A 14732-nucleotide genomic window follows, 5' to 3' on the forward strand; every position below is an offset into this window, starting at 1 on the left:
TTAAACAATGTAAAAGGGTTACTGGCAGCCAATTTTTAATACTTAAAAAACTGTGCAAGTAGCAGCATGCCAACGATTCAACATCACATACCATTCTAACTGAACTGTCTTTACATAAGCACGGGATCTCCAACAACTGTACTTTTAATCTTATCTATAATCAGCTCAAATCTTCACAAAACTGTTTCAAGTAGGGATGCATATCAATTAATCGCGATTAATCTATAGCAGAATAAATGTTTTTGTTTGCATCATATATGTGTGTGGGCTGTGTATAATAATTATGTATATATAAATATGCACACATGCATATATAATTTTAAGTAATATATTTATATATTAAGTATTTATATTTATATATAATATAAATTATACATAAATATACAAATGTATATACACATGTAAACATTGCTTAAATATATACATGCATGTGTGTGCATTTAACTATACAAAGTTATTATACACAGTACACACACATATATGATATAAACAAAAACTTTTATTTTGCTATAGATTAATTGCGATTAATTGATATGCATCCCTAGTTTCAAGAAAAGTAGATTACCTTTGATTAGGACGCAAGGGAAAAATCTGGATGCCCTCATCTTCTTTATTTCCATATATTGTAAACAATGCAAATATTAGGGGTGTAAGAAAATATCGATACACCTGTGTATCGGGATATTTTGTTTGCCGACACTGTATAGATTCTCAAAAATGCAGTACTGATTTTTTTCATATAAGATTCATGCAAGTTCTTTCGTTTTCAGTTTACATCCCGACCGCTAGATAGCAGTCTTTAAACTCCCAGAATGACAGAAAGTAAAGGTTTTTACAGGAACCCAGGACCTGTACAGGACCTGTTTTGAATGGTCAGTTTAATTCGGATCCCGGGTTTGATTAACACTCTGTAAAACCCGAGTCAATCGGAGAACAACCGGCCGTGATCAGAGTCAGTCCTCCAGTTTCTATGGCGGCTGACAACTGCTTCTTGTTTTAAAAGTCAAGACCATGCACTCCACTTTGTTTCTCCCATTTTTTATGAATGAACCATATTTTTAAATCTAAACTGTTTCCTCAGGGATGGTAACAAATAAGCAATGCTAATGTCGAGCCTTTTGCTCTGAACGAGCAATCATTATTATAGTTCAAACGGGCAAACAATCCTTATTATGTATAAGCTGACTCAAAGTGTCACAGTGACATCATGTAGATTTTTTATTCTGGAAAAATGAGTGGATTAAGCTCCTAGAGAGGAATAATATGGATATGGATTGTATGCATCAATGTCAGGCAACTTACAAAGGAAAATGCTGTTAAGGTAAGAGACAATGTTTTTTTCCACAACTGATTTAGCCTAATAGTAATGTGCTGTGCAATATATGCCAACCTGGTCCAGCTATGTAAAAAAATAGGTGTCTGGGTATTAGATTTATGGCATAGGGTATTACATTTATGGTTCTGCATGGGTCTTTATCCAACTTTTAAGTATTAGATGGGTCCGGGTCGATTCTAAACTCAATCTGGAACAAGTTCACACAACATGGTAAAAATTTTTTGCTACGTTTGCATATGATGGAGTATTCTTGATGACAACTTTCCTAAAATTACATCTTATTTTGTTCCCAAAATAAGAAATATTCCAAAAATCCTTGTATTGGGATACGTATCGTATTGTCAGATTCTTGCCGATACACAGCCCTAGCAAATATACAACATAAAGTCTTATACAGAGTGTGTTTACCTTACAGTCTTACAGGATTACCAATTTGTTCTGCGTGCATGTTTTGATAAAAATGTCCAGGTTTTACATGCTTTTCTAGTTTAACTTTTTGTTGTACATGTAAACAAACTCATGTTTCGTTATTTGACTGATATGGTCAAATAACAGTTCAAGGACAAAAAAAAAGAGTTTATATATACATGCTTGTTGCAGGGTTCCCACACCTTAGTTAACTTCAAATTCAAGGACCTTTTAAGGACTTTCCAGGTCTATAACCCTCAAATTCAAGGACTAAATGTCTCACACATTTCAAGTGAGGCAAGGTTACATTGTGTTACCTTTTAAGATACATTGTTACAGTTCCCTTTCAAAGGAACTCGCGCTGCATCACTGCGCTGACACTTTGGGGACGCCTCCAGGGGTAAGTGCGTCTGAATGTGTATATCAAATTCAACCAATGGTGAGGCTTTACAATAAGACAGGGTGACGCAGGAGCAAGGAAGTATATCGTTATCAGAAATAATGCCAAATACGGCGTTACAGGGACACAGGAAGTATGGCAATGGAGACGCAGTGTCTCGTTCCCTTTTCAGGGAACAACAGTTACATACGTAACCCGAGACATTTTCATTTGACAAACACAACAATGCAAAAAAACATTTTGGTATGAATCAACATTCGCATACAGAAGACATAAGCATTTAAAGCAGTTTAAAACAGTCTAGCACGTGTGCTTAAAAAGTCTAGAATTTTTATGATATTATCCTACACTACATAGAGAATAATATGGATTTTTTTCCAGAAAACTTCTTGCATAAAATAGATTCAAGCTCTTTCAATGACCTGTATCTATGTATGTATATTTTCAAAAACTTCCCAGAGCCTTGAATTTTTTCCCCCAGATTCACAAACTTTCAAGAATTTCAACCCTGTTGTTGGAGGATGGCTATTGTTTTCCATCCACAATTAAATTTAAATAATAACATAAAATAACAAATAACAAAACAAATATATAAACTTTAAAAAAGTTCATTTAACTGAAAAAACAAATGCACAATTGGTAATGGACAATTAATTCATCCCGTAACCCAAAAGAGCATAACAAACATAAGCAGAACATATGGACAAAACAAACAGAATCCATGCTTAAAAACCCAAACAGGTCTAACCAGTCTGATCTACAAAGGACTAAATCGTCACATACAAGCCATGTTCGATTTTTTCAACCACATAAACAGTTTGTTAAGCACACTTACAGATGGTCATATCATATGGTTGTCTATACAACACTGACTGGACCATTAAAAACTTTATATTTTATACAAATAAGCAACTTTAGTAGGAAAGACAACTCTCCTGGCCCTTGTTGTACAAGATTTAACTGGAAATGCTTCTCAAATCTTATGTGTTTTGACCATATGGGAAACAATAATGGTTATATTATTCCTATAGCTGGCATTCCTGGTGTACCCTAAATGACTGCAAGTTAAGTTATGCAAGTAAAGGTGCAGATTTGTTCTCCTAAAAGTACTGGATAGTCCAATTACACAAATGTCCTGTAGTGTAGGCTGCTTAGAAGTTAACGATTAATATGTAAAGCACATTCCCTATAAAACAAAAAGGGTGCAAGTCATTTCCATCCAGGATGTAACGTCACTCACTTGGAATTCAAATGAGCACTAGAAAGATAATGATAGACATTCCACGTGCCCATTGAGTTTACTTAATAACTCATAAATTATTATAACGCACACACAGTGCAATTGAGGAAAGGCACCAAGAAACAGAAGTGACAGATTTAAATTTCATTCAGAGGCAAAGCTAGGGATGGAAAATATTCTCTATGTCTAAAAAAGTCATTCACCACAAGACGACCAGACAACATGATTATTAAGCATGTTCCACAGTCCACACACAAAGGAATTTGCAACAGGATTACATATGAACATAATCAACAATGGGATCTTTCCAATTGAAATAAAAGATTTTATGGTGATAAGGGATTTACATGAAAGGACACTCAAGCCAATTCAAGCCAAATCTGTTGAAACCATAACCCAACACTAAACCTTTAGCCAAATGTAAAAAAAAAACTTGAATTCTAGTCATTCCTAGAAATCATATATATTATTGAATTATTCAATAGGCCTACTCATCATACTAACGTGCTACTCATGATAAACCAAGTTATAGTCACGAGAGCACCGAAACCGGCAAACTTCTTGTTGTTGTCGCCAACATCAAAGTTATGACACTATCAAGTACAAATGTACAAACAATATGTACTAAAACAATTCAGGCTGTAATACGTAATACCCTGAAAATGATGCACGAGCCTACATCCTTTGCTTTTTGTCCAGTAGCCCAATGTGTTTAGGGCAACACCCCTGTACCGATCCATACTCGACGGGTTCATTGTCCTCTGATAGTAAGCTTATGCCAAACGGACGCATTTATTATTTAAGTCGCCAGTTTTGTACGTGGAACATGGGAGACAAAACTTGAAACCCAGACAATGAAAGATCTGGGTTCAAACTGCAGACATGTTTCTGAATGACTAACCGCGACAGAGCTTGAAATAGGTACGACTGGATTTTGTCAAGTTAAATCTAACCAACAAACCGCCGTATTTGAGGTTTCATCTTATATTATTATGGTGGTACCGCAGCATGATGTTAATGTTCGGCATTGTCTCTGTTACGAACAAGCAACAATGGGAGTCCGGACACCCTTTGGGGGGTTTCTTGTTTTTGTCTGAAATTAATAACAGTACGGTATGTAAACATTTAGCCTACTATGTATTCAACACATCGGTTGTATGTGTGGAAAACGAGTTAAACATAATTCCCTCCCCACCTCGTAGTGATCGAAACTGGGTGTGAAACCTTCAGATTGAATCTGGTTACTCAATGTCACTATAATCAAATGGAACGTCACGCGGATTACGTTTAAAAATTAATACATCGCACACGCGAACAATGATACAATATATCGAACTCTGGATTTGTTATTGGCGGCAAAAGTGTATCGTCACAGTTAACCAGCAGGACATATCCTGTATACAGACAGCTTTAGCAGGACACCTTTCCTGAAGTCATGCCAAAAACTGCCATGAGTTGTTTGCGAGTGAACAAAAGGCCACGGGGACGTGGAATCGTGGAAAAGTGCGCTTACCCAAAGATCCGTTCCCCAGCTCATAGCGTCCTTTTCAGAAGGGGAAAAACTCCAGCAACTAACGTCTCCTGTTTAAAACTCCAGGGTTGCGCGTCCTTCCCTCGCTCTGCCGTCGACTGTCGTAACCCTGCTTTACTCCAGTCAGTGAAGCAAGCAGCGAAAATCTCACGGCTCAAGGTTTTCCCATTTCCGACACTCACACAATGCGCCTCCGCCGCGGGGAAATGGAGGGATGAGTCCAATATCACCCTCTAGCGGTCAGACTGTGTAAGTGGAGATTTTGAGCACCATGAAATCAAATCACATTAGGTTTACGCAGTGGCGTGTTTACCATTTTGGGGGCCCTAAGCAAAATCCAAGGACATGGGGATTTCTTTTATTCTGAACTGCTTAACCTAACAGAAAATATTCTCTGTTAAAAAAATAAAGAAGGTCTTGCTTTTACCTTAAGCCAGTGGTTCCCAAACTTTTCCCACTGGGCCCCCCTTTTGCACAGATAAATATTTTCAAGTCCATCTCAAATATATAATTTACTTACAAATTAATGATTATAGGATGTATTTAAAACTGCAGGGTGTGATCTTACTAAAAAACATGAGAAACAATGGGGAAGTATTAGATTATGATTCAGACTAATCTAACAAACTGAACTAACCAACACAATCAAACAACATTGTAAGCTGGTTATTGCCTGGATTTATCAATAGGAGTCACAAAACTCGTATGTTCATATTGCAGAAACAAACTTACTGTGAGATACAACAAGCATATATATTAAATAAACACTAAAGATGAGATTTTGATGACATTGATAAGACAGAATATGATTTGTGTATTTTCTGCGTGATTTAAACCTCTGCGTGGTGTTTTAATATCATGTTTCTACCTGTATTTAAAGGTGCAGTGTGTAATTTTTAAAAGGATCTCTTGACAGAAATGCTAAATAATATACAAAACTATATTATCAGGGGTGTATAAATACCTTTTTTATAATGAACCGTTATGTTTTTATTACATTAGAATGAGACGTTTTTATCTACATACATAGAGGGTCACCTTATGTGGAAGTCGGCATTTTGTGCCGCCATGTTTCTACAGAAGCCCTTAACGGACAAACTTTTTTTTTTTACGAAGTTGTCTCCGTTGATGACATGTTTTTCCTGTGGCTGCTACCATAGTTTCTCTTTGCGTTTCAAAACCGAGGGGTGAGCAGTGGACTGAACCGTTGGTTGCAATATGCAACCTTACCACTAGATGCCGCTAAATTCTAAATCACACTGCATGTTTAACAACAAGTGTGGAACAAAACATTATGCGTTACTAATCAAACCAAACTAGCAACTACAGGAAGCCCAAAGTCTCAAAAGTCAACTTGACGATCGAGTAAATATTTTGCAATTGCGAGAGCATAGAGAGAGTCGAGTGGGCTCTAATCCCAGCACTTCCATGTGTGACTGCATTTGTGCGCACTGAGGTGACTCTTTTTCACTTGTGAACTAGCTTATATATGCACCCTCGTGAGGATGCTTTTTCATGAGCGAATATTATTTTGCGCGCATACTCGCACATCTCTCGCTCGCGCGCACTTTATATGAGTTGCTTAGATTTGGGTCTGTATAAACACACAATATACTTTCAAAGCTATGCTTACCACGCCCCCTTCGCGCCCCCAGTTAGGGAAACAATCACTACCTTAAGCAAGTGTCTTCTTTTTGTCCGTTGTCTGGTTGATTTTTTCTATGTATCTGTGCCGCAATCATTAAATAAGAAATCATTAAATGAGAAATCATTAAATATGTTAACCACTTGTGGCCACTGCCAGTAGGGGCCCCCCAAGCCTGCAGGGCCCCACCATTGCGTGGTGGGTAAAATTTAGGACATAAACTTGTGTACTCAAAAACAATAACAAAGTTTAGAAGATATAAGCAATTAAAACTTTAATCTCTGCTAATACGCATAATGTTTATGCATTTTTATAATGTACAACTGACAGTGTGTATATACATCATGCCTTTAATTTAAAGATAACATTGATTTTAAAAAATGTAACATTTAGGGGCGGTTTCCCGGACAGGTAACACAAAAGAAGATATTTTGAGTAATTAGGTTAAGCACACAGCCGACGCTGTCTTCCATAGGAAAAACAAATATGATGAAATTCAATGGGCACCGTCAACTGTGTGCTTATCAAAATATCTTCTTCATTATTTATCACAATACTTCCATAATATTTGTTTTCCTACTATGAAAGTCAACTGTTACAAACAGCTGTGTTCATACCATCATTTATTCAAATATATTTTTTGTGTTCATCAGAAAAAAATTTTTTGGGTGAAATATCCCTTCAAGGACCCGGTTTCACAGACTAGGCTTAGGCCATTAAGACTAAAAAAAATGTATTAAAAAAATACATTAGTGGTGTATATCTTAAGACATTAATGGCATTGGCATATTTTAAGATTTGTACGTGCAAGATATTTTCAGTTGAGGCAGCTCAAACATGTGTTTTAGTGTAGGACTAGCTTTAAGCCTTGTCTGTTAATCAGGGGGAAGATACGTTAGTACAAGGTGTTTCTAAATTAAGGTAGCTCAAATATGCATTTAAGGCCTGGGAAGTTCGTCACATCATATATGTAGCCCGTCTTGTATGTGGTTCGTCATTTCAAAATGTGTTTTGCGCGTCAAGTGAACCTGTGTGCATCACGTGTCATCTCAAAATAAGTGCCTGCTGCACATGCGTCTAAAGGGTTAATGATAAAAGTATCTGGCGTTTGCCAGATACTCGCATAATCTCATGCATAATCAGAGTTCAGTGTTAAGTTAGTGTCTTTTGTGAACGTGAGCATCTCTTTTATCATAAACGGTTTTGACGCGAGTGCAGCAGGCGCTTATTTTGACAAAACACGTAATGCACATGGTTCACATGACGCAACAAACACATATTTTGAAAACACGAGCAACACACACGACACTCTGAACACATATTGTGAATTTGCGCCCCTCGAAAGAGAAGTCACCAGCCGTCACTGCTCTTTATTCATAAATTATATCAATTGCCACAATAATAATGATCTTATATAGAAGTTTTGAGGCAATTACATTAAGTGAATAAATAAACACGACCTTGATTGAAGTAAATTTGTTCAGTGAGTTTTTTTGAGGCTTTGTAATGAAGATAAAGTAAAATCACAACCAAATATATATCTTTCAACAGTTTTCTTTATTAATTATTTACATCAAGTGTAACATCGAGGAAAGACTTCACAGTAATATACTATTAAAAGTGAGCTTTAAATTAGAATCACACAAAATATACTTTTTACAAAACAGAAAAAATACTGTTAAATTTGTCAACCTCTGCCTTTGTAATCCCTGTTAAATTCACATATTCAAAATTACGAGTGTTATATTTTCATTGCACTTGAAGGACTAGAGAGGTGGCCTTTGGTATATAAATTTCTTCAGCACTTAAAGTCCGACCTTACAAAAAGACAGTCTGCAAAGAATGTGAGTTCCAGGATTCAACATAAAAAAGTAGAACAATAAATAAACTAAAAAATAAATAAAAGTGACAAACAAAAGTATAAAATAAAAAGCACAAATTTGGGTAATTAAAACGAAACTGAATAGTAGTGAATAATGAAGGATAAGCCTGTGAGACATACAGTACAATGGCTTGCAGCTTAGAGGAACTGTTGTGGATTATAAAGCATAAACTTTTGGACAGGATGCTTTCCTTGAAATGTTCTTACTGTACTCACATTTCAATGAGATACTATCAAATATATCTGTTATGCACAACCTTTCACAGGCGATTCAGCAATTGACTTATATAAAATGTATTTTTACCAATATAATGTCTGTATATATGCAATGGAGATGTTAAACTAGTTACAAGACAGAATTATGAGACAAATTAAATAACTGTGGCAACAATAGCAGTATATTCATGATATCAAGTGGATTTTGGCCAAACATCTTTATATGAATATAAACACATTGGCAATGTATGAGATAACACATTGATGTTTTACAAACTAAAAGGCTTAAATGCAAACTCCCTGACAACCATGTGATACTAATTTACGAAACTATTTTCAAACTCAACAATAAATGGAATAGATGGACCTGTAATGTTTGAAAGTGTAAAAAGGACAATCATACATTAAAACAAAACATTTCTTTCTCTGTTCTGATATGCTTACTATATTTTGTATATTAAGAGAGCTATTTCTGACAAAAACAAACAAACCGATGAGCTCTTTCAGTAAAATGAAACCAGACTTCAAGCACTGTCTTCATAAAGGACAGATCATTGCACTTTTTTCTTTTCAAGTTGGACACCTCATTTCCCCTGATGTCTGAACAGGGTATACTGAACAATAAAGGCTTGCGAATTCCCATTTGCCACCTAAAAACTGATATATCTGAGAGCAAAACATATGTACAACAGTTCTATATCATGACCCAGCAGTGCACAAAACAGTAAATATCTCACAAAAGGCACCATGTAATATCTGAAAATATTGGCAACATAAAGTTGATGCAGGCAAATAAATTTTGTTGTGTAATTTGTGACAAAAATACATGTATATGCAAAAGAACAAAAAAAAAAACTATTTCTCTTTCCAAAATTTCCATATTACATACCTTAGATAGTGAATTAAGGCAAGGCAATTAAAATGTTTGCTTTATAAATGTGCTCCAGTGTAATCAGTACAAATCATCTTAATATTATGACATTGCAGGGTACCCACAAAAATCTCATTGATGCAAATTCTAATATAAATCTATCATTTAAGAACACAGAATCAGAACCAACATGTGTAACTATTTGTGGCCTGAAGAAGTTTTGTTTTCTTTTCATAAAGTTTGAATGTGGTGATATGGAAACATACACAAAAGACAACATTCCTGTTTTAAACAAATGAATACATTCGATGCACAGATGGAAGCCAGATTCTGCATTTCAATCCCACTGCATTCTGCGAGTATGACTTTGTGGGTATAAAATCATATGGTATATCTACAATATCATCAAAATGTCTGTGCTTTTAATAGAAAATAATTTAAAATTCAAGTTAAGAAATTGAGACATTCTAAAGTTAAATCTAAATGAAGATAATGTGTACAAATGAATGTGGCAACATTTGTATTTGTAGTCCAGATTGTACAAAATCTAGACAAATTCACCATGTAACCGTTTCCACAGCAAATGAGCAAAAGATTTAGCATTTGAAGAATTTCGTTGCAAAACAAGATATCTCATTTTTTGGTTGTGCATTCCAATTAATATCAATTCAACTGCAGTTGGTTTGTTTTGATTTAAACCTTCTTAACTTAAAAATACAGCTAAGTAGCACCATAAAACAAAATAATAACATGATAACATAATAATGTTTTGACAAAATCTCGTTTTGCAACGAAACTCTTCATTTATACATTAAGTGATGATACACTTAAAGTGATGATATACAAAAGCTACACTGCAAAAAATGATTTTCAAGAAAAAAATTCCCAGTATTTTTGTCTTGTTTTCAGTAAAATATCCAAAAATTCTTAAATTAAGACGCCTTTTCTTAATGAGCTACCGAGCCCCTAAAGTGACATTGGAGCAAAAAAAATCTAAAGTTTAATTTCATGTGCTCACGCGAAACCTTCATGTCCAGAATTTTTTTTAAGTTTAGTTTCGCGTGCTCAAGTGAAAAATTGCGTGCATATAAAAGCGAAAGTTTCGCGTGTGCACGCGAAAGTTTCATGTGAGCACGCGAAAGTTTCACGTGAGCACGCGAAAGTTTCATGTGAGCACGCGAAAGTTTCACGTGAGCACGCGAAACTAAACTTTATTTAATTTTTGCTCCATTTCCCCTTGGGGGGAAAATGATCCAAGAAAATAATTTTAGTTTTTAGACAAAAAATTTTTTTAAGTGATTTTGTGCATAAAACAAGCAACAAAAATCTGCCAATGGGCCAAGCAAAAAATCTTGAAAATTTTTCTTAAACACTAAATTCAAGAAAAATTCAAGAAAAATGTGCTTACCCCATTGGCAGATTTTTTACTTGTACTATGCAAAAAATCACCCAAATTTGATTTTTTCGGTCTAAAACTAGACTTATTTTCTTGGGTCGTTTTTCTTATCAAGAAAAAGCATCTTAATTAAAGAATTTTTAGATAATTTCACCGAAAACAAGACAAAAAACCAAGATCTTTTTTCTTGAAAATCATTTTTTGTAGTGTAGAAACAGCTGGGTTTGGATTTGTTTTATCTGGCTGCTTGGGGCAAAAAACAAAAAGGCCACAGATATACAAAGGACAAATGTAATCCATGTGATGAGTGACCCCAGACCATCTTCACAATAACACAGTAAAACACTAATAACAAAGAATGCCCAGACCTCCAAAAAAGATCTACAAAACCACCAATGGTTATTAAATACTTTAGTGTTAATAAATCAAATAAAAATGACAGTATGAGATGTGTAGTAAAGCACTTGCAATGTGTAAAAACCAAACAAATGTGCATTAGAGCTGTGTTTGTGTGCCACATTCATTGTTACTGTATGCTCTGAACAGGCAATATCATTTAAAATCCAAAAACAATTCATGTATTAAAAATCAGGCAATTTTTTGCATTGACACAGTATCCAGTTATTGTAAATCCGATACATCCAGACAGTGGGCAGAAATCTCTTAATGTTCTCTATTAATTCAGTTAGTCTTACCTAACCCTAACTCCCTGTCCGTGAAAATGTGAAAAAAGTAATTATTAGTTAAAAAGTAAATGGGCAAAAAAAAAAACTGTGACAAAAAGCTTGTATACAAAGAACTCTGATCCCAACTGGCATTTTCAAAGAGAAAGTCACCTGTAAACAATAAATGGAGAGAGCATTTGTAGTCATTTCTGAGGTACTTCTGAGAGATTATTCTCTGTCCCCCAAATAAAACTAGATTGATTTTGGGGAAATAACGTCTGGAGATGGGAGTTACAGTGGACCCAGAGGCTACCTTTGCACTACATCACTGATCTCTCTAATGCAGGTGTGCAAGTTATCAAGGGCAGGGCTACTCCCAGGTCCCCCTAATCCTGCTCCTCCTCCTGTAGAGGAAGCACGAAGCTCCTGCAGACTTAACTCCAGTTTACCCACCGCTTCACGAAAAGCGAATTTATTACGTGTCTGTGGGATGCAGTCAACATACCCAGAGCAGTAGTCCAAAAGCTGGTGTCCCACATCCAGGACTTGGCTGCTGGAGGAGAGCTCGGTGTTGCCTTGAATGGCACTACTCAAGCATTCGGCACATTCCAAAAGAGCCTCCTTGCTAATCTTCTCCAGGGGGATCCGTTCTGCCTGCTGTCGAGTCCGTCTAAGGGTGGGTTTGGCGGAAGTAGGGCCAGGTCCGCCAGAAGCACCGTTGGCCATTTTAGTCTGGGTGGGAACTGTGGGGGTTGGAGGCACTTGGGGCGGTGGTATGGATGGACGTGCCCCTCTCGTTTCCCTCCCTGACCTTTTGAGCCCATCTCCGTTGACCTCGACAACCTCCGTCGACCGGACCGCTTCATCGGCTGCGTCGGCACTGTAGGCGTGCTGAAGGGAGCGGAGCATGGGTGGGGGAGGTGGCGCGCATTTGGGCTTCACCAGCCGTGGGCGATCGCGATCTATGCTGTCGGAGAGCAGTTTGAATCGGTTGCCCTGAGAGTCCACGCCGACTAGGTGTGCTTCAGCGGAGCTGTGCTTTAGGGTGGGTGAGATGAGCACTGGAACTTTGTGATTGTGCACATTGACTGACCCAAGTGTGGAGGTTTTCGAAGGAGATGACCAGCCAGGTCGATCGTCGTGTCCTTCCTTCGAATCGGCCTCTCCCCCTACCCCTGGAGCTCTAACTCCACCTGCCCCACCGGTCACCCCTCGTGGCAAGAGTTTAGCTTTGGGACGATCCCGTATCTGAGCCGTACCTTCGTCGAGCTTCCTCAGGATTGCGTCCGAAGGTCGTGGCGCCCCGTTCTCCGGCTGTGATGTGGTGGAAGCCGTGCGTTCTAATGGAGGTTTGCTGCGGTTTCTGGGTAATGTCAATGCCATTCGTTCCAAGTCCGGCAATCCGGCAGACATCGATGAAGTTGAATTGGAACGGGGAAAAGGCTTGTTTCCACACCCTTCGTCTACACCAGAGGGCTTACCTGTCCGCAATCCCAAGGTCTTTTTGATAAGGCGAGGGGTAAAAAAGCCCGCTAAGCTTCCCCAACTACTGCTACCTCCCACTTGACCCGAAGTTGCACTAGAGTTGGAACCGGAGGGCTTCTGCCCAAATGTGGCTCCACAGCAGCGAGACTGCACATGGTTTCCCTCTCCATGGGATGGAGAAAAATTTAACCCATCGGTCTGAGGCAGTGGTGGAGGAGGGCCCCCAAACCCTGCTGTGGGTTCATACTTTTTATGAGGTTGGGTCTCCATCTCCCGGAAAGAGCTGCTTCTCTTGGGAGGCATGGGGAGGTTCTGTTGCTGCTGAGGTGAAGAAGAGGTGGAGGAAGAGGATATAGATTTCTTCTTCATGAAAGAACTGAAAAAGCCAGCTTTGCGGTCACGGGTAAATGTGGTGTCCTGGGAGTCTTCCAAAAGGCTAGAGGGAGATTTATCCCTCTGTTTACGTGGCAGGGCCGGAGAGCTGCTGGATCGTCCATCTCCGGCAAACAGTGATGATGCAAGACCTGAATACAAGGGGAGAATAGGACCAAGGTCAAAGAACAGCAAAAAAGATAAAAACCCAAGTCATTAAAACTCTTAAATCTTATGTGCTCCTTTAAATAGAAGGCACCAGAATCCCACAAACGGCAACAATACAACATTATTCAGTGATAAGATCTTATCATTACCATTAATAAACTGTTTATGTTATAAAGTGTGCCAAGTTGTGAGAGTTTAGTTGTAAAATGAAACTAAATTATCAAGATAAATCATTTAATGCATTATAGTGCTACGGTGTAAATTGAGGCTGTATGGCGATATTAAGGGTCACACATACTGTAATTGGAATTGTCTAACATCTTTTCAATTCTCCACCTGACCCTCATTTTAACTTACATTTACTAGCCCTTACTTATCTTTTCCTGCAAGGATTTATGTCATTTGTTTTCTTAAACTACTGTCTGATTAAAAAAAATTAGAAAATATATATCAATGGGTCAGGATTGTCTCTTAAAAGTATAGGACCCATAATGGACCCCCTTCCTGGACCTATACAGAAAACTACATCATAGATGAACTCAATGAGCCTCCATCACAGGATTTATTTTTATGAAGTATAAATAATTGTCTGAATTGTAAAAGCTGTGCACTTTTTAGCATATTGGTAAAGTATAAACTAAATAATATAAACTATTATTTAATATACTATTATTTAATATATTGCTTTTATTGTTTACTTCATTTGTATGTCGCTTTGGACAAAGTGTCTGCTAAATGACTAAATGTAAATAATTTTATTTACTTTTAAAATATAAAGTATGATTTGTAAAGGTGCTGACCTAAAAAAAAAAAAAAATTCAAAAAGGTTTCAAAAAAGGTTTGAAAACACACAAAAAAGATGCAGCTTAAACAAAAATAGTATTTTGTAAATAAAATATAAATAAATAAATAAAATTGTTTATTTTACATAAATATTATTTCAATAAATAAATGTCATAAATATTTTAAAATAAAAAACAATATGGTACAATACACCAAAAATGCTTTAATTGTGAGTAAGGTTAATTAAACAGTATTAATTATAATATTATTTATTAATTATAATATTAAACACGTGCAGTTGGTAAAATGCTTGTGTGAATACTTGGGGTTGGTG

The 14732-nt window shown here is 36.8% G+C and overlaps 2 protein-coding genes across 5 annotated transcripts in view; both read right to left on the bottom strand.

Moving 5' to 3' along the window:
• The window catches only part of fnbp1l (formin binding protein 1-like), a 72548-nt gene extending 67422 nt beyond the window's left edge, over positions 1-5126 (bottom strand). For 2 of the 3 annotated variants that reach the window (XM_055167669.2, XM_055167668.2), the window contains exon 1: positions 4898-5126. In XM_055167669.2, coding sequence (XP_055023644.1) covers positions 4898-4921 — 24 coding nt within the window. In that variant the 5' untranslated portion in view covers positions 4922-5126. The remainder of the gene's footprint in view (positions 1-4897) is intronic. The other variant, XM_055167670.2, reaches the window with a different exon arrangement.
• A 2972-nt stretch (positions 5127-8098) lies between these two features.
• The window catches only part of abl2 (c-abl oncogene 2, non-receptor tyrosine kinase), a 42088-nt gene continuing 35454 nt past the window's right edge, over positions 8099-14732 (bottom strand). For both annotated transcript variants that reach the window (XM_055167366.2, XM_055167367.2), the window contains exon 11: positions 8099-13599. In XM_055167366.2, coding sequence (XP_055023341.2) covers positions 11900-13599 — 1700 coding nt within the window. In that variant the 3' untranslated portion in view covers positions 8099-11899. The remainder of the gene's footprint in view (positions 13600-14732) is intronic.

Source organism: Misgurnus anguillicaudatus, chromosome 5 (assembly GCF_027580225.2).
Source record: "Misgurnus anguillicaudatus chromosome 5, ASM2758022v2, whole genome shotgun sequence".
NCBI lineage: Eukaryota > Metazoa > Chordata > Actinopteri > Cypriniformes > Cobitidae > Misgurnus > Misgurnus anguillicaudatus.